This window comes from Muntiacus reevesi, chromosome 6 (assembly GCF_963930625.1).
Source record: "Muntiacus reevesi chromosome 6, mMunRee1.1, whole genome shotgun sequence".
Classification (NCBI taxonomy): Eukaryota; Metazoa; Chordata; class Mammalia; order Artiodactyla; family Cervidae; genus Muntiacus; species Muntiacus reevesi.
Window position 1 is genome coordinate 98,477,624 of NC_089254.1, and position 23,125 is coordinate 98,500,748.

General features: G+C 45.8%; 1 protein-coding gene across 4 annotated transcripts in view; it reads right to left on the reverse strand.

Annotated features, from left to right (window-relative positions):
- The window catches only part of DENND2A (DENN domain containing 2A), a 98,467-nt gene that overhangs the window by 28,457 nt on the left and 46,885 nt on the right, over positions 1–23,125 (reverse strand). For 3 of the 4 annotated variants that reach the window (XM_065939211.1, XM_065939209.1, XM_065939210.1), the window contains exons 3-9: positions 20,450–20,577; positions 18,759–18,880; positions 11,635–11,835; positions 6,611–6,704; positions 6,181–6,231; positions 4,889–5,076; positions 134–243 (exon numbers count right to left, since the gene is read on the reverse strand). In XM_065939211.1, the coding sequence (XP_065795283.1) occupies positions 134–243; positions 4,889–5,076; positions 6,181–6,231; positions 6,611–6,704; positions 11,635–11,835; positions 18,759–18,880; positions 20,450–20,577 (894 nt within the window). The remainder of the gene's footprint in view (positions 1–133; positions 244–4,888; positions 5,077–6,180; positions 6,232–6,610; positions 6,705–11,634; positions 11,836–18,758; positions 18,881–20,449; positions 20,578–23,125) is intronic. The other variant, XM_065939212.1, reaches the window with a different exon arrangement.

Consider the following 23,125-nt stretch of genomic DNA (forward strand, 5'->3'; position numbering starts at 1 on the left):
GGGGGAAATTTACACACTCGAGTCTGTCACGTAGGACTGACTGACGTATGGGGTCTGCCATCGACGACCTCTCTCGAGCTCTCACTTTAGTCTTGGCGGGGTGGGGGGAGGGTGGGGAGACGCCAGCACATACCTGGTAAACTGCTGGACCGGAGTCCAGTCCTTGGCGTCGGGGAAACAGAACTGGGGGATAGCCTTCAGCTGGTCCTCAGCTTCTCTCATGAACTTGAACGACCTTTCCAGCTGCAGGGAGAAGGGTGAGAGGAGGTTGGAGAATAAGCCCCGGCGCGAGCAACAGATGCTCGGCAGGCGCACAGCCCCCACGGCCCTGAAGTCATAACTGTCGCCTTAACCTCCACGCTGAGGAGGGCTTGCAGCTCAGGCTTAAGCTATTTTCTCCCTCAGGGTAGTCTCAACTACAGTCTTACGCGGGAGCAAGGAGAAGAAAATAGCATGCTTTAGAGAAATGTTCTCTATGCCTAACATTCTGAAATATAAGCACTTTAATCAATAAGGAAGAGCTGTCATAGCAATGGCTTCCGAATCCGAGACTCACAAATCTGCAAGGCAGAGCCGCAAACCTATTCTTCTGATGTCTGGACCCAGGCAAAGCCGGCCCTCTTCGATCTTGGCAGAGATGTTTTACAGCCCTTCTTAGTGAATCCATCCAGCTAAATTACGCTATACGGTGAAATTTAATTCATTTCAGGACTAAAGGAATATCAGAACTAAAGGAAAACTAGATACCAGGCTGACTTTTAGAGAGAAGGAAATAAGCCCAGAGAAGTTTAGTGATTTGTCCATGATCACACAGCTAGAAATGAATCTAGGAAAGACTCAAAATGATCTTAATCTCTGACTTCTTGCTCTTTGATTTATCTGACATACCACAGACTGTAGGAATATCATCTCACTTCAAAATGGAACGAATGGATGAAGTCTGGACTTAGAGATTATTTTTAAAGTCGTGACTCTGCTTGTTCTGTGTCTGAATGGGTATCTGCCTTAAAAAGCACTCCATTCTGGGGAATCTGTTGGACAGCAATGCACCTGTAGTTAGCCACGCTGCACTATACACCTGGAGATGGCGGGATGCTGAATTTTATGCGTGTTTTTTTTGCCTCAACTGAAAAAAAAAAAGGTACTCTATACCTAGGTATAAAGTTTGGGGGAAAAAAATAGTTTATAATTAGCATAGTCTGCGTATAAATTGGTACTTCTAAAGTGCTGGGAAGAATTGTTGGCTTTCTGTTGTGTTGTTGTTGATAGGTTTACACTTGTTACATTTTCCTTATAAACAGTTAAAGAAAAAATAAACCATGATAAAATTGCCTTCAGTCACCTAAAATATCAGCTACTTGAACTGAGTGGAGTGTGAATTTCTAAAATTAGGAAACTGTAACGTCTAACTTAAAGTCTTTCTATACTATTGTCCATAATTTCTTATCTCTCATATCTTTCCATTGGCCTCCACCTTAAACCAGGGCTTCCCAGGTGGCCCTAGTGGTAAATAACCTGCTTGCTAATGCAGGAGACTTTTTAAGAGACTAAGGTATGACCCCTGGGTAAGAAGATCCCCTGGAGAAGGAAATGGCAACCCAATCCAGCATTCTTGCCTAGAGAATCCCATGGACACAGGACCTTGACACACTACAGTCCTAGGGTTGCAAAGAATTGGACACGAATGAAATAACTTAGCACAGCACCACCTTAAACCAGTCTTGCAGTTTCTGAGGTCTGTTGGCCAATGGTACTCCTTCACAGAGGATCTACCAGCCTTCCCAAGGCCATGAAACATCAGAGAGAAGAGGTCTCTGAAGAGAGCATCCAAAGGAATAGAAAACTGGGCTGATGGCTTTCAACTTGAAAACCCACTTCTAGAATGATCCTTATTTGGCCAGATCAAATTTAACTAAAGCTGCTACTAAAATAATATTAATGCTTGAGACAACTATTGATGAATGAAACACAGTCACCATATGTAGACTTGAAGCCAGTCATTAATTGTTCTTCAGTCTTCTTCAGAATAAATAGTCACTCTTTCTTTACTGTATAATGGTTCTTTCTTCCATTCATGACTCAGAAGATTCCAACTGGCACTGGAACGGTCTTTGAGTTGACAATTCACTAGCTCAGACTGTTGCCAAAGCAATAGTTTTTGATTACCCTCGGACAGTCTTGCAAAGAAGGAAATATCAGCCGGGTGTAGTTGTTGGAAGGGATCATTAATCACCATAGAGTGATGGACCCCAAACAACAAATAATACAAAAGGAAGGAACAATGACATTTCCCCATAGTGGAAACAGCATTAATTAGAGAACTGAAGAGCAAGCCTTGTAGGAGAGAGAGTTCCAGTGCTTTCAACATGGCCCAGTCACCACCTGAACACACCTGCCCTCGGACCACATGCACGACACCCACAAATATACATATACACATGTATGCACATACACACAGTCATCAACATACAAGTTATCAACCCATATGTGCGCATACGTGCTCGGACACACACAGGGGCACATTTACAGGAAGAGACACACAGAGTGCTCTCTTACAAATACAATCAATCGCAGATGGTTGGGAAATAGCCTGATCTCTGTGAGGTGTCATGAAAGATAACTGTGAGGTGTCAAGTATTTTAATGGAATATGGCAGGCATGATTGCTAGTGCACAAAACGGAGTTGAAACCTTGATCAAGGTGTCTATAGCAGTGGGGGATAAAACTCAAGAAAAAGAGTTAAAAATGAGGAGAAAGAAGAAGAAAAAGGATCTTCCGACAGAGGAAGCAGGTGAAGGCAAGGAGATATATATAGTAGCCTGGCATGCAAAAATGCCTACAAAGAATGATCACCAGAACATTAAAGATAATCACCTAAAGAAAAGCTGGCAGCAAGATGCATTTCCAACAGAAAGAGAGCTGCTAAATAGATCAGGGTATACCCACATCATGCAGTACTCTGGAATTTCAAAAATGATGTCTTAGAATTTGTATGAAATATGTTTGTAAATAATGATAGGTTTACAAAACATGACATGGAAATTACACAATGTCCGACCTCAGTTTTGCAAGAAAATTCTACTCTGAGAAAAGACTGGAGAAAGACAATAGAATGCCAACAGCAAGGACCTCTGTGGGGTTGGAGATGACTTTTTCTCTAAATATTTCTGTATTAGTGTCCCTTTCCACAGTGACTAGGCAACTTTCCACTAAAAAAAAAATTTTAATGTGATGTCTAGGAGGCTGGAGATTCCATGTTGGAAACTCAAGCATTTAATAGGTAGGGTGGTTCATTAATTAACTCATGGGACACTGACTTTATTCCTCGAACACTAAGCATCACCGTATGTATAACACTGTGCTCGGCCCCGAGGGAAGTAAATAAGAGGACCGTCCCTCGTGTCTTGGTCCTTGCTCTGTGAGGTCCCCAACTAAACGTGGGCATAAGTAGCACTGAGGCTTTCAGGGATCCCCCCTGGAGGAGATGGAGGGAGTGAGTCAGTGTCCGTGTGGAAGGCTGGTGCTTATGGCTTATCTCCCTTACACATATTTCCGTCCTAAACTCCAAGCCGAGGACGCGACTGCTCTGCTGGTCCCCAGTGGGCAGGACGGAAGGAAGGGTTGCTCAGGAGGAGGAGAGGGACAGCTGGACGCCAGGTCCTGGCAGATGCCGTGGTTATGCTCTGGTGGTGGCAGCGAAGGGAGGCCCTGAGGGGACCAGGACACGAGCGCCCTCCACTCTTCCCGTCTCTGAGCACCTGGACTGTGTGCAATGGACAGGGACTGGCCCACTTCACCTCCTGAGTCTCTGGAGTCTCCCATGCCCTCCTGTCAGAGGGTAAGCTCCCCGAGGGCAGGAAACACATTCTGCTCATCTTTGTAATCCCCTGGGGCCAAGCAGAGACCAGCTGGAATGTAATAGAGTCTCAGTAAATCCTGGCTGAGTTGCATCAGAAAGTGATGAAAGCTCTCTATCACTGATGCCAAAGCCTACAGATCACTTATCTATGATAGGCCATGCCACTTTAGGCTTTGATTAATAATACGGGGTGGCTTCCCTGATGGCTCAGACAGTAAAGAATCTGCCTGCAATGCAAACCCAGGTTTGATCCCTGGCGAAGGTCCCTCGGAAAAGGGAGTGGCTACCCACTCCAGTATTCTTGCCTGGAGAATCCCATGGACAGAGGAGCCTGGCGGGCTACAGATCATGGGGTTGCAGAGTCAGACACAACTGAGTGACTTTCACTTTAATATATGGCTAAGCCAAATCCACACAGCAGTGACCCATGTGAGAATAGAACAGGATTCTTGCACACACACACTCACAGAGGCACACAGGGCACACGGGTGTGAGCAGCGTGGACACAGATGTGACACTCCTTGTGCAGCTGATGGGGAAGAGGCTTCTAGGGTGGGCTGAGGAGATATGTGGCCGGATGAGGAGACAGACAGAGTGGACAGAACGGTACCGTCAGCATAGTGACCACAGGAAGTGAGTATTTCTGTCCCTGCTTGAGTCATACTTTGAAGGCAGGAGGAGAAGGGGATGACAGAGGATGAGATGGCTGGATGGCATCACCGACTCAATGGACATGAGTCTGAGTAAACTCCAGGAGTGGGCGATGTACAGGGAGGCCTGGCGGGCTGCAGTTCATGGGGTCGCAAAGAGTCGGACACGACTGAGCGACTGAACTGAACTGTCATGCATCACACACCCCTCGGGCCTCCCAAATTCTCCAGCAGCATTTTTTTTTAATTGATATACTTTAATTAGGACCCATTTTTGAAATTCTGAAGCTCCTTGGGCTCCTGCACCTCCCTGAGCCATGAGTCCCAGTAAGATCTTCCCAAGTCCGTGGCAGGCCGCGGGGCCTGGCCCACCCCATACCTTCAGCGGGAACTGCTGGGTGAGTTCGGGCACGTACGCAGCCCCGGCCTGCTTCTTGTGCAGGGACACGACCACGAAGTACTCAAAAAGTTGCCTCTCCTGGTACTCAACCAGCTCCCGGTCCAGGGATGGGTATTTCGGAGCCTGCTTCAGCCGTGACTTCACATTGACCAGGCGCTGGCTGTGGGCTGGAGAGGGAGCAGAGAGAGACAGAGAGAGGCAGACCGCCTGAAAATGACTCACTCCCAGTGTCGAACTGCACAGAACTGCGGCAGGTTATGGAATTCCCAGCTCAGAGTACTTTTCCTAATCCTACAAAAGCGTTCCCACATTTAACAAATTAGAACAAAGCTCTTTACTGGGGATTCTTGCCAAAGTTCTAGGAGCAGCAACCCGCCGCCAGCCTGACTAGGGTGCAGAAGCCTGGAACGTGGGGCCTCCATTCCACCACGGGTTTGCTGTCTGGACTGGGGGCAGCGGCTTGAGTGACCCTTGGGTTCCTGTGTCAGATGGCGTGGGGACTCCTCCCTTCAGTCACTTCCTTCATCTTTCCTCTTGAGGCATGTGACAAAATCCAGACCCCAGAGCTTTCAGAGCTGGGAGCTTTGTAAACATCCCGTGTGACTCAAGTGGCAGAGACCTGCCTGATCAAGAACTCCCATCTGCCTTCTCTCCTGCCACCGCTCTGCGAGCTGCAGGCGGTCGGCCTCATTCCCGAGATGGGTCAGGGAGCAGGTGGGTGTCAGAGGCCAAAGAGGCAGGGCCACTGAGCAGACGGGTGGGTCGCCATCACCTCGCGGAGCAGCCCTGGACTACAGCGTTCCCTGGCTTGGCCCTGGGGCTCTGAAAAGTTGTGGAAAACTCACTGAGACCTAGACTGAGATCACCAAGTTGAGGTCCACAGGGACCAATAATTTCAGTGACTTCATTTGACAGATGAGGAAGTAGAGGCCCTGGATCTCAATGATCTCCTCCAGATCACAGAACCATTTTATAGGAGTAGGACAAGGGCCCCAGGTCTCTGGACTCCCAGGCCAGCACGCTATACCTTTCACAGGTGTGAAGAACACCTATAGTGTAACGGATAGGTGTGGGCAGGGAGTCCCTGAGTCTCCAGAGTGCAGTCAGAGGCTCAGGGACGAGACAGGCCCACCCTGGCCGGTTTCAGACATCCACGCCTTGCCCAGCAAGCTCCTGCAAGGACGCTGTGTCGCCCCTCACACTCAGCAGGGAGGGCCACCTTTGCACCTTCCCAGTCACCAACACGCACCCTGCCCAACAGCTCTTCTCACCTTTCAGCTTCTCCTCCGTGTCACTGTCAGACTCGCTGTTCTCATCTGTCACTAGACGAAAAAAAAAAATTAAAAATTGCAAACGTGGGTCTTTCTAATGCAGGAAACTTTTCCATGTGGTAGCACAATTCTGAGAGTTCTAGTTCAGAGGGGCTGTTTTCTTCTTTTTCTGTTTAAAGGTCATGAACAAACTATGTTTTTGTCCAACTGCATGTGTTTCCAGATTAACTTGGCTGTACTTCAGATGGTACCTCTAGCAAATCCAGTCAAAGATATTGGTCCCTTCCATGCAAATTAAGCAAAGAAGGTGGCTCCCCTGCTGAGGTCAGAGCATGCAGCCCTGGGCTGACATGATGGATGGACAAGGAGAGGGGAAGGGAGAGTCTGTTTTCAGATTCTTGGGGGAGGAGGACAGTGGCAGGGCCCCTACCTTTTCCTGAGTTGCTCTCTGTGGACTGGGACAGCCTCTTCACGCGTTTCTTTCCTCTCCGGGCCTCATAGATGGCATTGATTCGCAATACCAGCTGCCAGACATGGGGAGAAGGGAAGCCAGTGTGAGCAGTCTCTTCCCTGAGAGCGGCTGGGATGCCCTCGCTGCCCATTCTCTTTGAGGACCGTGGCAGGCCAGGGCCAGGGGGCAGGAGGTTGGGGAGACATGTCCCACTGGCCCGCTGGCGTCTTTTAGTCATTCTTCTCAGCCAGATAGAAGACCCACCCGTCAGGAGCACGGCCAGCCTCTCCGGTGGGGGGTGGTGGTGTCTGAATCTAATGCATCCCACAGAGACACAGAGGGAGCCATTTCACTGGCTAATAGTGTGATGGCTGCGCCCCTTCCAACAATGCCATCCCAGTGTGGTTTGGGAAGGAGCCTTTGCCCCCAAAACAAAACAAGAAAAGGAAGAGACACGAAAAAAGCTGTTCCCAGGGAGGGCCCCTTTCATGGGAACCATGCCAAAGTGCGTCTGAGCAGCAGGCAGGAAGGGAGCAGGGTTGTCGTGGCTTTAGAGTCCGAGCTCGGGTCAGCAGGGAGTCAGGCCGGCCCCCAGCCGCTGCCCTTCCTGCAGACTGGCTGAGGCCTCTCACGACCACCCTGGTGCTCAGAAGCTGAGCCGCTCAGCAGACACCTTCCTAAGCGGCACAACCTCCAGGCTGACTATAGCAGAGCTGCTGGGTGATGGAGGGCCTGGGGGTCACTTCCCATCTGGCTTTACAGCATCCCCCGTAACTTCCAAGAGCAGAAGCTTTCTGGGTTCCACCTGGTTGGGAGAAAGGGAGGTCTACCCACGCATAATCGAGGCGAGCCAAATACTGATGCTAAAGGCGAGCTGGCCGTAAGCTACCTTGGAAAGCTTGAAATTCTTTCGTACGTTGGGAAGAACAGGGAGGATGTGCTATGGTAAACTGGGTGATGGGTCCCAGGTGGGCACAGTTGCCAATACCCATCTCTAGCCTCTGCTCTTCTGATCTATTCCCTAAAGGAGCTCGCTGGTTCCTCTCTATAAGCACGGGCCTGACAGGGAGTGTGGGGCTTTTCCTCAAGGGCTCCTCATGGTGGGCCTGGGTTCCACGCCCCCAGCTCTGCAGAGAGCTCCCGACACGGCCCTGCTGCCTCTCCGGACACCTGTGCCCTCGGCTCCTGACGGGAGCCCAGCCCTGGCCTTGCCGACTCTGTGTCCACTTCTCGCCCTAACCAGGAACCTGACCTGAATGAGGCCTCTGCCTTCACCCCCAAACCCCAGCCATGTGCTGGCCCTTTCTGTTCGCTCTCACTAACCCACCATCTCCTTGAGAGCACACCCCCAGGAAGTGGCCTTCTCTTCTTTTCAAGCATGTTCTGACTGGTAGGATACAACATTAACCCCATTTCTCCAGCTGTCACATAATTGAACTTTAACAGGAGATAAGTTTTTTTTTTTTTTTTTTTTTGAGTGTTCTAAAAAAAATAAAGTGTTCTGTACTAGAAGTACTGGCCTCTTTAGAAGCCATTTTTAAGTTGAAAAAAATATTTTTAACTATAAGCTCATTTGGAAGATGGTGTGTTTCAGAGAGTCGTGTGGTACTTAATTCTGCTATGGTGGCTGCCAAAGAAACGGCTCCACACAAACCTGCCGTGTGCGCTGAGGGGGAGCTGGCTTCTCACTAGAAAGGACTGCGCCGTGATTCATGAATCCTGAGGACATCACACTGCTGAGTAAATAACTGCTCGGTTTCAGCTGCTGCGTTAACGAAGGTACAGGGTTGCTAGGAGAATACAGGGAAGGAGTGTCTCCTTCTCTCTCCCCTCCTCCACTGGGACCTTCGTTCCTCTTAGGGCCAAGGTGGGAGGAACCAAGGGGAGCATCCGTGCTTCTGGAAGGGACTCTATGTTACACGGTTTAGCAGAGGCAGCTGAAGGAATGGCAACCAACCCACTGTCTGATCAGTTGTGAGTAGACAGTGCAGTCCTTCTTGCTAGATCAAAACACAACAGCCAGGGTTTTGGACAGCAAATGCTTTAACGGTCCAAAATCTGGAAGTCATGAATGTGCCTGAAAAAGAAACTTTGACTTCAAGAAAAGGATTCAGAGCATCTAGAAAGAAGCTTCATATTCAAGAGTTGGGGTAAGTCTAGGTTAAGATTAAGTAGCAAGTGTGAAGTGATTAGCCTCCAACTAATAAAAAAAATTAAAAAAAAAAAGATTAAGTAGCAAGTGACAGAAGTGGGGATTCATGAAACCTAGAATAGACTATAATTAGTCATTTGTTTTCTTTTTAGACATTCCTTGGGACTTCCCTGGAGGTCCAGTGGTTAGGATTCTATGCTTCCAATGCAAAGGGTGTGGGTTCGATCCCTTGTTGGGGAACTAAGATCCCACATGCTTTGTGGTGCAGCCAAAAAATAAAGAAAATAAGCATTCCTTTCAAGAATTGTGTACTTCACCTTTATGATTAAAGTTTTAATAGGATTTTGTTGTTGTTGTGAAAGTGACAGGTAAAAAACGGTGATTTTTCTCTGGATTTGATTGTATCTGCCAAAGCTGACTTTTTCCCAGATTTGATTATATCTGTCAAAGCCTATTTGAATACGTGCCTGGGCACTATTTAAGTGGGTGGCAACTCACTTTAACTTCATGCAATAAACTAAGAGGAAACAAACTGCTGCTTGTAAATTAAACACATAGAAAGTAGCAGAAATAATTCGACTTTTTTTTCTGCCTCTCTACTTTCATATAAAATATGCATACATATTTTTCTCTCCTTAATCAAAAAATCTTTTGTAAATAATAAAATAATATGAAGGCGATGGAAGATAGAGGTTAAGTACTTATTAAGAGATCACACAGTCAAACTTAGAGTTGTATCAAAGCTTTTTAACCTAAAGCTGATTCATTTGATTGTTCCTGTTTTATTTGCTAAAATAATGGTGAGGTTGTATAGATGTCACTAGCCATTTGTGCAATTATTCCACAATAGCAGGTTTTTGACGGTACAGATATGTATGAGCCTTGCTAGAACAAGAAGAGAAGCATTAAAGGGAGTGACTCAAGACCCTGCATTTTGGGGTCCCCATGAGCAGTCACAATGACAGCACAGGGCAATGACTCAAAGACAGTCAAAAAGAGACAGAGAGAGACTCTGCCAGGGGCGAAGGAGGCTGGGATCCACATGCTAGTGGGAACTCATCCAGCAAACATCTGAAGATCAACCTGCAATGTGCGCTGCACCCTGGGTGGGGCAAGGCAGAGCCAGGAGACAGGGAAGGGGTACGAGCCGTGAGCCCTGCCCTGGGCCCTCTCTCTGCCCTCTCCCAACCGCCAGGCTGCAGGTGTTAGGCCTCTTCTTGACCACCTGACTCTAACTGCCCTTACCCTTCAGAATGCACTCTTGATTATCAAGGTGACTTAATTTCACTTGAAAAAGAATGTAAGGGATGGAGGTGGTATTATGGCTCAAAATACTGAAGAACCAAACTGAGTCAGGAGGGACCAGCTGGTGAAAATGTGCCTTGACTTTTAGGTCAGTGGGTCACTTTGAAAAATCTGATGAAACCTATAGACAACCCACCTCCCTTCCTTTTATCCCCTCAAACTCATTCATGCAGCTTTACATGATTTAATGCATTTCATGACCCCCTGATGTCCATCCGCAGACTCTGAAATGAAAGTTCCTGTAGTGGGGTCGTCACTGGTGGTCCAGTGGTTGGGACTCTGCCTTGCAATGCAGGGGACACTGGTTCGATCCCCCTCATCTGGGAAGATCCCACATGCTCTGGAGCAACTAAGCCCATGCGCCATAACTACTGAGCACAAGAGCTGTAACTACTGCAGTCCGTGTGCCTGGAGTCCATGCTCCGCAATGGGTGAGGCCACTGCAAGAAGCCAGCATACCGCAATGAAGAGTGGCCCCCATTTACCACTGGAGAAAGACCACGTGCAGCAACAAAGACCCACCACACCCAAAAAACAAAAATTTTTAAAAATATATTAAAAAAATGCTCCTGTAGGAAGTTGGTACTGAAGTGGCCAGTATAGAATGACAGGCATTGCAGGGGCTGGACTGAGCAAAAGGAAATATAACACCAATGTAAGAAAGAGCAGTCACTGTTCATGCACACCCAAACCACTGGGCCTGTTTTGCCTTCGGGGCTGAAAAGAGCCAGAAAAGATATATATGTTTTAAAGAGGAGAACCTTGTTCACATAAGCCCTCCATTGTTTAATTTTTTTTTTTGGCCACGCCATAGGGCCAGTGGGATCTCAGTTCCCCAACCAGGGATTGAACCTGTGCCCCATGCAGGGGGATCACAGAGCCTTAACCACCGGACCATCGGGGAAGTCCCAGAAAAGATGCATGTCTGACAAGAGCTCCCTCAGAGCACAGGCTCCATGCGGTGCCCCTCTGCAATGGGAGGTGATGGAGTCTGAGTCAGAGCACAACGGATGGGGCTCTGCTTTTGAGGCCACGGAGGAGGGAGATGTGGCCTTTGGAGGCTGGGCCTTGGAAACACAGTTTGGGATCACGAGTCGTTAAGCAGGGGAAGGGATGGCTCAGAGGAAGGCTGTGTGTGTGTACGCTCAGTCATGTCCGACTCTCCGAGATCCCACGGAAGGTAGCCTGACGGGCTCCTCTGTCCATGGAATTTTCCAGGCAGGAATACAAGAGCAGTTAGCCATTTCCTTCTCCAGGGAATCTTCCTCACCCAGGGGTTGAATCCATATCTTCTGCTGCGTCTCCTACATTGCAGGTGGCTTCTTTACCACTAGTGCCACCCAGTAAACCCTACAGGACCCCAGTTATTATGACTAAGGCCCGGTGAGCTCAGCTGCTGGCTTCCCCATGTCTACCTGGCCCTTGGTGAAGCAGGTAGGAGGGCCCAGTGATTTGATCTCTGCCCAGACTCCTCTGTAGCCTTCCTTTGCAGGGAAGTGTGTGTTGGTGGTGCACCCCTAAACACGAAGCTTGTTGCAAGCCTTACCTTGGGTATCTTTCTCTTCTTCCTGCCATTCTGCAGGTCCCCGAGGTTAAAGAAAGTGTCATCAGGGCTGCTGGGGGTGGAGGGAGGGCTGATTTTGGAAGGGGACCCAGTTCCGTCCCGACTCAACTTCCTTGTGTCCAGCAGTTTGAAGTTCCTCCTTTCTGAATTTTGCCGAAAAAAGGCTGGTTTGGACAAGGACTGCTGTGAGGGGAGAGGAGGAAATAAGAGCAAATAAATACAAAGAGACCCCCTGAGAGATAAGTGGTGCTGCCAGTGATGGAGACCAAGAAGGTCAAGAGGAGAAGCTAGTCTAAGTCCCCAAGGGTACGCTGAGGTCGTCTGTGCTGTTAAGGGCCTAATAAACACTTATCATCCAACTATGGAAAATGAAGATGATAAAGAATGCAAGTATAATCCACTCTCTCTTTTTAGACAAGTGGAAACTCACCTGGCTCTCTCTTTACAAATGAGGCTTTCTGACACCATGTACTGGAAGTTACAAGACTTAAGTTTAGCTTTATCCCTGTCACTGGCAAGTGAAATCCCTTCTAATACGAGGAATTTCACTTCTCTGAGCCTCAATGTCTGATTCTTAAAAATGAGCTGTTTTAAGGTCAAAAGGCCAACAAAAAAACAATTTAAAAATCTGCGTTATAGAACTCATTTTTTCTAATACATGCTACAAGTTAATGAGAAGACTAACAATTCAAAAGAAAAACAGGCAAAAGATAAGGACTGAAGGTTTACAGAAAAGGAAACACAATAATTTTCAGATACATATAAAAGATTCTTAGCTTCGCTCATCAGAAAAAAAAATGAAAAAGCCGTTGAAGAAATAGTTTTCTTTTTTTCTTGAAATCTTTATTGGAGTAAAGTTGATTTATACCATTGTGTTAAATTTCTGCTGTACGGCAAAATGAATCCTTATTAATTAGTTATCTATTTTATATATAGTAATGCGTATGTATCCGTTTCAGTCTCCTAATATATCACTTCCTCCCGGTCCCCCTTAGGGAGGAGGGGGTGGCAAGGAAGCTACGTGCCTTGTGCCTCGAAGACGGAGCTGACCTGGACTCAGCCAGGGTTCATTCACCCTTCTTGTCTATGAATGTGGCTGGTGGCTTAACCCCTTCCAGTCCTCACATGTCCCTGTCTTACTGCCCCAGGAGACTGACAGCAGGAAACTCCAAAGGGTCCCTGATATAAAATATCCCACCTCCTCTTTAGCTATCTCAACCTCACTCCTCCGCTTGCTTACAGAGGACTCCCCCGGGAAGCACTGGGGTGCCATTCACACACACATACAGTTGTTCACCTGTGCCCATGGGTACACACATTCACATGAACACTCAGACACTCCTTTAACTATACACCCACAGGAATACACAGGCAGGCACGTGAGTTCTGACAAGTGGAGACATTACACTAACGTACCACCATGGCATTACATTAAAACAATGGCATACCTTGCAGGCAATACAAATAATTTTTTAAAAGAAATTAATGGCATGGGGAAATATTCATGATAAATGTAACAGAGTGGCAAAAAAGTATATATGAAAAAAAATGTATATACGATATCATCGCAAATCTTTTTTTTATGTACACACACATGCACATACACACACAGTGTAACATGGTCTCTAAGGAAGTAAACCAAAGTGTCAACAGTGGTTTTCTCTGGGTGTTGGGATTACATGCAATTGGTAAAAAGCTTTTAAAACACACACACATACACACACATATATACATAATAACCATCTGTTTTAGAAAAAAAAATACAAGTGAGTATAAAGCAAAAATACAAATTCCCAATTACAGATGATTTTTTAAATTACACTTCTTGGTATTTAAAAAGAATTTTACAGTGAGAATGTTCTGCTTTTAGAAAACGAGGTAATTTTTTAAAATGACACATATTGAAAGCCTAATTCTATAGCTTAAGCAATGTACATAAATAATAGTTATGCTGCAGGCACTAGTCTAAGTGGTATACAAGAATTAATTTGATTAACCTTCACAAGACCTCTCAGTTGTTCAGTCGCTCAGTCGTGTCCAGCTCTTTGTGAGCCCATGGACTGCAGCACGCCACTGAAGAAATATTTCTCTTTTTTCAGGGAAGGACAGGCTTCCCTATTCTTCACCATCTCAGAGGAGTGTATTATCATTCCCGATTTTTACCAGTGACATACAGATATATAGCGATAAGATCATTTGCCCACAGTCACACAACTAGCAAGCGGTCTAGGTGAGTTTGAACGGAGGCAGTCAGGCTCCAAGACCCGCACACTTGACCAGACACTGCCCCTACATAGCCACACGAGGTGACAGATGGTTTGTTGGTGGAAGATGGTGTGGGTGAGCTACCCAGGTCAACTTGTGATTTTTTTCCCCCTTGGGTGTCAATACATAAGAAAGAACATTAGGTTTCCTTTATTAAAAAAAAACAGTTTCTACCATAGTTGTTGTGCTGTTCTATGTGTGGGAATAACAAGAAAAGAAAACAGCCCCTTTTCAGGAGCTTGCCTCGTGTGTTTCTAAGCGTCAGCATCAGCCCCCAGCTGCATGTCTCTCGTGTCTGAGGAAAACCTGTTCAGTCAGCCCTCACTTCTCTACTAGAAAGAGGCACAATCTAGTTAAATAACTGCCCCCTCCAAGATGTCTTAGGACCCTTCTGTGGGTGGTGGAGGAGGCTGTCATGGAAAGACTGCTTCAGTAAGTTCTAAGTCCCAGATGCAGCCCAGATGTGGCAGATGCTCCATGAATACTGGTGCGCTGATGGAGGTGGTGGAGAGGTCTGTGGCTGTGCCCCAGGACCGGGATACAAACCAGACACCCAGATGTGGGAAAGCAGAGGACTGCGCATGACGCACGGTCTTCCTGATGGCTTGCAAAGGCCCCAACGGCCTGCAGATATGAGCGGCAATCAGATGTGCACTGGGCAACTGGGTTATCTTTCTGCAGGATAGCGCCTCTGGACTTCAAGTTCTCATTGACAGGGTTATCGACTGTGTTTCACTGCTTTTTAAACCATTTTAATTATTAAAAGTTATTAAAATGTAATTATTTTATTTTTGGTTGCACTGGGTCTTGGCTGCTGCGTGCAGGTTTTCTCTAGTTGTGGCTCAGCGGCTGCAACTCCCCAGGTCTAGAGTACAGGCTCAGCAGCTGTGGAGCACGGGCTTAGTTTATCCCCGGTATGTGGATTCTTTCCAGACCAGGGATTGAACTTGTGTCCCCTACACTGGCAGGCAGATTCCAATCTATTGTACCACCAGGGAAATCTTCTGTTGCACTATTTTAGGGACAGAGGACCAAGGTTTTCTCTAGCTTGGCAGCAAGGGGAAGAAAAGAGCTGCTTAGGGAGTTCCCTGGTGGTCCGGTGGATAAGATTTCACCCTCCCAATGCAGGGGGCCTGGGTTCGATCCCTGATTGGGGAATTTGATCCTGTGCGCATGCTGCAACTAACAAGCCCACATTGCTGCAACAAACATCCTGAGCTGCAACTAAGATGCAGCACAGCCCAAATAAATAAACATTTGGGGGGAAAAAGAGAAAAGGGCTACCAAGCATTTATTTTCTGATACTAGGGAGGAACACCCAGTTCTGCAGGCAGATCTGCTTTGGGTAGCTGTTTTCCATTGTTCTGAAGAGGGCATGGAGTTCACTCCCTGCATGAAGTGGGATAGAACTGAGTAAGATAAGAATGGGTCAGACTGGGTGTGACAGCCTTCTTTTTCTTTTTTTGAAGATTTTTATTGGAGTAGAGTGGATTTACACTGTTGTGTTAGTTTCTGCTGTACAGAAAAATGGTTCAGTTATATATATATATACACACACACATACATATATCCATTCTTTTTTAGATTTTTTACCCATCTAGGTCATTGCAGAGTATTAAGCAGAGTTCCCTGTGCTATACATAGGTCCTTATTAGCTATCCATTTTATACACAGTAGTGTGTATATGTCAAACTTAATCTATCCCCTACCTTTCCCCATTGGTAACCATAGGTTCATTTTTTACATCTATGACTCTATCTCTGTTCTATAAATAAGTTCATTTGTGCCTTTTTTTTTTAGATTTCAGGTATAAGCAATATCATGTGACATTTGTCTTTCTCTGATTTACTTCACTCAGCACTTCAATCTCGAGGTCCATCTATATTTACTGCAAATGGTATTACTTTGTCCTTTTTATGATTGAGTAAATTCCATTGTATACATGTACCACATCTTCCTTATCTACTCCTCTGTTGATGGACACTTAGGTTGCTTCCATGACCTAGCTATCGCAAATAGCGCTGCAAGGACCACTGGGGCATGTATCTTTTCAAATTATGGTTTTCTCTGGATATATTCCCAGGAGTGGGATTGCTGAATCATATGGTAGCTCTATTTTTAGCTTTCTACAGGAACTTCATACTATTTGCTATAGTGGTTGTATCAATTTACATTCCTATCAACAGTGTAAGAGGATTCACTTTTCTCCACACTCTCTCCAGCACTTATTGTTTATAGACTTTCCTCCAAAGAAGAAAGACAGATAGCCAAGAGGCACATGAACAGAAGCTGGTGCACTGGGAAGACCCAGAGGAATCGGGTGGAGAGGGAGGTGGGAGGGGGGGATCAGGATGGGGAATACATGTAACTCCATGGCTGATTCATGTCAATGTATGACAAAACCCACTGCAATGTTGTGAAGTAATTAACCTCCAACTAATAAAAATAAATGAAAAAAAATTCTTTTTTGATATGGGCGCTTAAAAAAAAAGAAAAGATGTTCAACATCACTCATTATTAGAGAAACAGAAACCAAAACTGTAATGAGGCATCACCTCACACCAGTCAGAATGGCCATCATCAGAAAGTCTACAGACCGCCTTCTTCTAAGTCAGACTTAGTCACGGAGGGAAATGGAGGATTCCCTAAATGCTGAGCACTTCCATATTCCAGTGAAAACACACACAACACATTTCAAAGGCAAGTAGAAACTATTTGCCAATTATTGGCTGTCATGGATTATTCATGATCACGCTATTTTCCATAGGAGGAGAAGACAGCAGTTAATTGATTTTGACAAGTACTGTAGCAATTGATTTGGGCCAGTAAGATCCAGTCTTCGTGAAAGGTTCTACCTTCCACTCTCTTGAGAAAGATTCCCTTTGTGATTATCAGGCCTTATGTCTGTAACCCCCGCCTGCCAGTCAATGCTGACCTCGAGTGGAGCCTAGAGAGGAGGCTGGCTTCTTTTCTTAGGCCGGAAACAGACCCTTTTGATGGGATTTAAACTGACACTTGTAGCCAGGATTTGGTCTCCAATTAATTTCTTCAACAACTAAACTACTGTATAACTACTTACGGGAAACACAAAGAAACCAAATACATACTTCTGACCTTGAGGAGTCTACAGTCTAGTTGAGGAGGTATTTTTAAGACATATTACATGACTTAATATATGGTTAGATAGCATCACTAACTCAATGGACATGAATCTGAGCAAACTCCAGGAGATAGTGAAGGATAGGGAAGCCTGGCGTGCTGCAGTCTATGGGGTGGCAAAGAGCTGGACACGACTTAGCAACTAAATAGCAACATGACTTGTCAGACTTCAAACCATCAAAGTAAGAGATGTCATAAGATGGAATATACAAATTAGTGTAAAATGAATGCTTAGCCCAATGAGTGTTACAGGAGAGCAGAGGGGAACAAGTCCCAGGGACTAAGATGACCTGGAGGTTTTCTGAAGGAGGCATGATTGACTGGGCCTTAAAGGACTGGAAGGGAGAGGTCCAGGCAAGAACCAAGAGCAGAGGTAGAAATGACCTAGCGCAGGGGTGGGCAAAGTACAGCCTGTGGATCATATCTGGGCCACCACCTGTTTTTGTACAGGCCACGAGTCAAGAACAGTTTCACTTTAAATAACTAAATATATATATATTTATTATATATATATATATAATATATATTAAATAACTAAATATATATATATATATTTCATGACATGTGAAAATTATATAAAATCGTATTCCAGTGTCTATGAATAAAGTTTTATTGAAACACAGCCTCACTTACCCGTTTACATATAGTCTGTGGCTGCTCCACACCACAATGGCAGTGCTGAATAGTCAAGACAGAGACCATATATTCACTCCCTGGCTCTTTAGAGAAAACTTTTGCTGCTCCTGGGGCTACAACATCAGAGGCAGTTAGTGGGCTTTGGCTGGAGAGAAGATTTTATATGTAGGAACTGTGGGAAATGGGTGCCCAGGGATTCATTATGAAGAATGTGTAATGTTATGTTAAAGAATATGAATTCATACTAATGTGTTCTGTTTCTTTAATTTTGTCATTTCAAAAGTATATAAATGGAATCATGTAGTATGTAAACCTATTAGAGTGGCTTTGTTCACTTGCCATAATTCTCTGGAGATTTATCCAGATTGGCACACATCAATAGCATATTCTTTTTTAACGCTGAATAATACTCTATCATATAAATGTACTGCACCATATATAACCACTCACCCACTGAAGGACACTGGGGTTGTTTCCAGTTTGGTTCATTATGAATAAAACTACATGTTTTAAAGAAGAAGAATATGAATTCAGTTCCATAGGCAATGTGTTGAAGTTATCATGTATGAGAATACAGTAATATTATCTGTATGCACATACTGCAAAACTGCAAAAGGTTCAAAAAGATATTCTGAGAAAATGTCAGTGTTCTTTCCTGACCTCTAGATACTCAGACAACTCTGCAGAGGTACCTGCTTACTCATTCTTAGGGACCCTCACAGACACATTCTTGTGCATTCACAAATATATATGAGTTTGTTTTATATCAGGACATTCTTCTTCACGGCTGTGTAATGTGGACGAACCATCTTATTTACAGCTGGGGAGAATTCTGAGCCAGAAGCTACAATGCTACTTTAGGAAGCCTTGCTGAGCAGAGGGTTCCAGGAGAACTAGAGTCAGGATGTGGAGGCAGGCCGCTGATGAACAAATCCAGGAGCCTGTAGTGAGGATGCCTGGCATGCCTGCGTAACCCACAACTCCAGCCTGCTCAAGGCCACGGTGCTGGGGACCCCCTCCCTGCACCATTTCTCTGGAGTTCATACCTTGGCAGGTGTGTCAGGGATGGAAGAGGTGGGAGAACCTGGAAAGTTCAAGACACACTTCTTCCCGAGGCAGCGACCATGTAACTCAACGTCCTCATAAGGGTTTTCCTTCATGGGCGGATCTGCGGTCAAAGGCAATGAACAGATCAGAAACTGGGAATACCAAGGAAGCTCTCCTTATCAGAACTCTACCCAACACCTTGGTCTCTCCTTGTGGGGACGTGTGCTGTCTTGCTATGCATTTAGCCTTCCTCTTGGTAACAGATCTCCGTTTTCACTGGGGTAAGTCTCTGTCTCCCCATTCTCAGATGTGTGAGCTTAACCCCACTCTCGGTCTCAGAGCTTAATCCAGTCTGAGTATTCCGAATCCTGGCCTCAGTGACCACCCCAGGAGGGGCTCGTATTCCAGGCCTAAGCCCACTGTTGCATGGCATTCCTGGACTCTGAAGGTGAACAGGGACCGGACCCAGTCCAGTGAGAGTGAACCTCGGGGTGTTTGCTGGGACTTGCAGGAGACAGGCTTTCCTTTTTCGCTGCAGGCAGGGATCCCGGGGAACTGATTCAGCTATCATGGTGATCATGGGACACCTGCTGAGAAGGGAGCTAACCTGAGAGATAAGAAGGAAGAGAAAGCCAGTTCTGGTCCCGTGAGCCAACGAATTCCTTTTGTTGTTTCAGCTGGGTTTTCTTTTCCTTGTAACCAAAAGCTACCCTGCCAGGCACACACTAAGAGAAGTTCAGATCTCATACCCATTTGGGATCTGGGACGTCTACTGCATTGGCAGGAACCTGACTCTGGCAGCTTGGACTCAGTAATTCAAATAGCTCGGCTTAGTATCCCGGCTTCAAGTCTCACGTCTCCTCCCGCCGTGGAGTTTCTTCCAGCGCTGATGACTGTGTGCAAGCAGGAAGGCGTGTATCTGCCCGATCTGCCCCTTGCATAGGCACACAGATGGGCTTTTCCCTCTCACCAGCTCATTTCTTCCCCGCTCCCCCCACCCCAACATATGCAGACACGGTCTGAGTGTACATCTCACTGAAACTGTGATCCTCCCTGAAGATTTTAACTCACCAAATCTAAATGCACACAAGCTCTGTGAATCCGAGTCCCATTTTGGAATCAGAGAATTCTTGGGAGCAAGGCCAAAGTTACTTTTCAAATACATTTCAGTCTGAAGTCTGATGGCGTTACCGCCACACTCCTACAGTTTTGGAAAGAGTACAGTAGTCTTCAGGTTTCCTTCATTCAGTAATCACTACAATTCACCAAGAGTCTGCCATAAGCCAGATATTTTACATACCATCTTCTCCAGTCCTCTAACAACCCTGTTAAGTATCTATCATCCTCCTTAGTACAGAGATGAGAGAAACGAAGTTCAGAGACATTACGTCACTGGCTTAATGTCACACAGCTAACAAGTAGCAGAGTCGAGATTCAGTCATAGATATTGAGGCTCCAGGTCTCGTGTGTTTCCCACTGTTATCACGCTGCCTCCCTGGCCATTCATCGCCAGTCCTTCCTCTCATTTTCTCTCACATATTTCACCAAGGGTCACTCTTCCACCAACCTACCTGCTCTCTCATTTGAGCACATGTTCGTCTTCCAGGGTGTGTGTGTTTCAAGCAGCCAGCCCCACCTCCTTCCCGCTCCTTCGCACACACAGACTCACGCAGACACTCCGGCCTCTTACCTAGAATGTCTTCATAGACGTTCTCCTCCGATAAAGTGCGTGTAAGCCCCAGCTTCGTCTGTGCGTACCAGTCCACTCTGCTGTTCTCAGAGGAAGACTGAAGCAAGTCTTCAAACTCATAAGACTTCCTGGGTTGTACAAGGTGAAAGAAAAAAACCCAAGAACTTAAATCAGATTAGGCTGGTTCAGAGAATACATGCCATAAAAGTTGTTCTTTTTTTTTTCTTGTAAAAATTTCTAATGCCAAAATCAACTCTGTTTCTTGTAAGACAGCGTGAAAATCTTCAAATATGAGATGTGGCTTTTACTTGTGAGAATGTTTATGCTATTATGCCAACTGAAGATTGTAGAGTCTACATTTAAATACAAACCCAACTTTGTAAGTAAACATATATAGGGGGAGATAAAAAAGAAAGGAAGTGAAACATAGAGCTGCTATCTCAGGATTGAGGGATGGCCTCTCTTCATTTTTGCTTTACTGGATTTTTCAAATGTTCTATAGAACACACATTAATAACCAGAAGGGAGCAGTGATGGCCAGTTCAGAGCAGAGGAGAGGCCTGGGTTCCTCCCCATTTCTTTCACCTAAGTGGTTATTATCAGACACCCACAGGTCAGCTGAGACACCCCACCGAACTCTGAGATCCGTACAAACATGGCTGGATCTCTGTCTGGGGCCTGGCTTATTACCACCCTCCCCCAATCCTACATCCACATGGGCTGTTCTAGGATTGAATAAATTTTGACACAGATCCTAAATCCTTCATTCACAAGTTTTTCCTTCTTGGATAAATTACCTGAGCTGAAACTCAGTGTCCTGATTTGGAGATGGTAATTAGGACAGTAAATACGACTGTCCAAAAAACAAATGTTTATAAAATCCTTGGCACCTAATAAGCATGCAACAAATGTTAGTGATAATGGGAAGGGGGATAAACCGGGAAATTGGGGCTGACATATCCACACTACTACATACAAACGAGGTAACTAATAAGAACATACTCAGTGCTCTGTAACGATCCACACGGGAGTGGGATCTAGAAGAAAGTGGATATATTCACACGCATGGCTGATTCACTTTGCTGTACAGCAGAAATGAATTAACACAGAAACAACACTGTAAATCAGCTATAGTCCAATGAAAAAAATTAAAACCTAAAATGTTACCGATTATTATACCTGTAGAAGGAATTAGCAACCCATTCCAGTATTCTTGCCTGGAAAGTTCCAGTGACAGGAGAGCCTGCCGGGCTGCAGTCCTTGAGGTTGCAAGCAACTGAACACAACTGAGTGACTGAGCACACCCGCTATTTTTATTACTGTTGTGGAGCTACTAATTATTTGTGCAGCCAGTGCTGTATTTACTGAGGGAGGTGCTGTGCTCAGGGTTTGATAATGTAGGACTAAAACAGTCAGAGTCCTTGCCTCAAAGAGCTTACATTCTAAGGAGGAACACAGATGTTCAACCAGCTCACACACAAGTAAGTTCAATGACAGGAAAGCCCAGGTTGGAAGAATATGGAGGAAGGTTCAGTTCAGGTTGGGGGATGCATTAGGGGAGGTCTCAATGAGAAAGTCACTCACTGAAGCTGAAATCTGAAGAATTAAAAAGAACCTAGTCGGGGAAAGAGTGTCCCCCAAAGAGGCACAGGCGTGTGAGAAAGTCCTGCGGTTACAGAGACCTCGGTGCATTTCAGGGAACAGCAGACAGACAGTCAGCTCGCTGGACTGCAGGAACAGGGTGGAGAGTGCCGTGCAACAGAAGAGCAGAAGCAGGCAGAGGCCATCTGCCTACTTGCCAAGCTTTGGGGATTTCTTGCATTTAAAATGTTTCCTTTTCCACTAACTTCTTTCTCTTTCTTTAAACATGCATGTGACGCTCAGTCGCTCAGTTGTGTCTGACTCTGCGATCCCATGGACTGCAGCCTGCCAGGCTCTTCTGTCATTGGAAATTTCCAGGCAAGAATACTGGAGTGGGTTGCCATTTCCTTTTCCAGGGGATCTTCCCGAACCAGGGATTGAACTCCAGTCTGTGGATTCTTTACCATTGTGCCATCTGGGAAGCCCAAACAAGCATGGGGTTCCTCTATCTTAAAAAATCTTCCTTTGAAGCAAGGCCCTTGCAGTTCTGCTGTTTCTCGCCTTCCTTCCTTGCCAACACTTTTAACTGGGGGGAGAGGAGGAGCAGAGGTTATTCTCTTAGTTTACCATAGTTCACTGGTTTTTCTTTCCTTTACTCTTTCCTTTACTGTCCGTGTGCATCCTTTTTCTGAAATTCCTCCTAAAGGTCACTAGGGAGTTTCTGGTGAAACCTAACCACTCTGCTCCTTTCATTGCATGACACCACCTGGTTTCCACAGTGAAAGGCAGCAGTGCTCAAAGTGTGACCCACGGGTCAGGGCTGCGGTGCCAGCTCTTACCAGTCCTTGCCGAGGTAAGTACAGAAATTGACAGTAAGTGTCTGCAAACTTTTCAAGCAATCTGACAGAATGGACTTACCAAAAAAAAAAAAAAAAACAGGTCTGTATACTGATGAGTTTTTTTCATTTCATACCTCTTGTAATCCTTTTTTACTATACTTTACAAAAGTGTGGTTCGTGTTGTTCAGCAAAGGATGGGGCACACCTCTGGAGGGTCTAAGGAGGTGGATGCAAGGCGGCCCTAACTCCACACGCC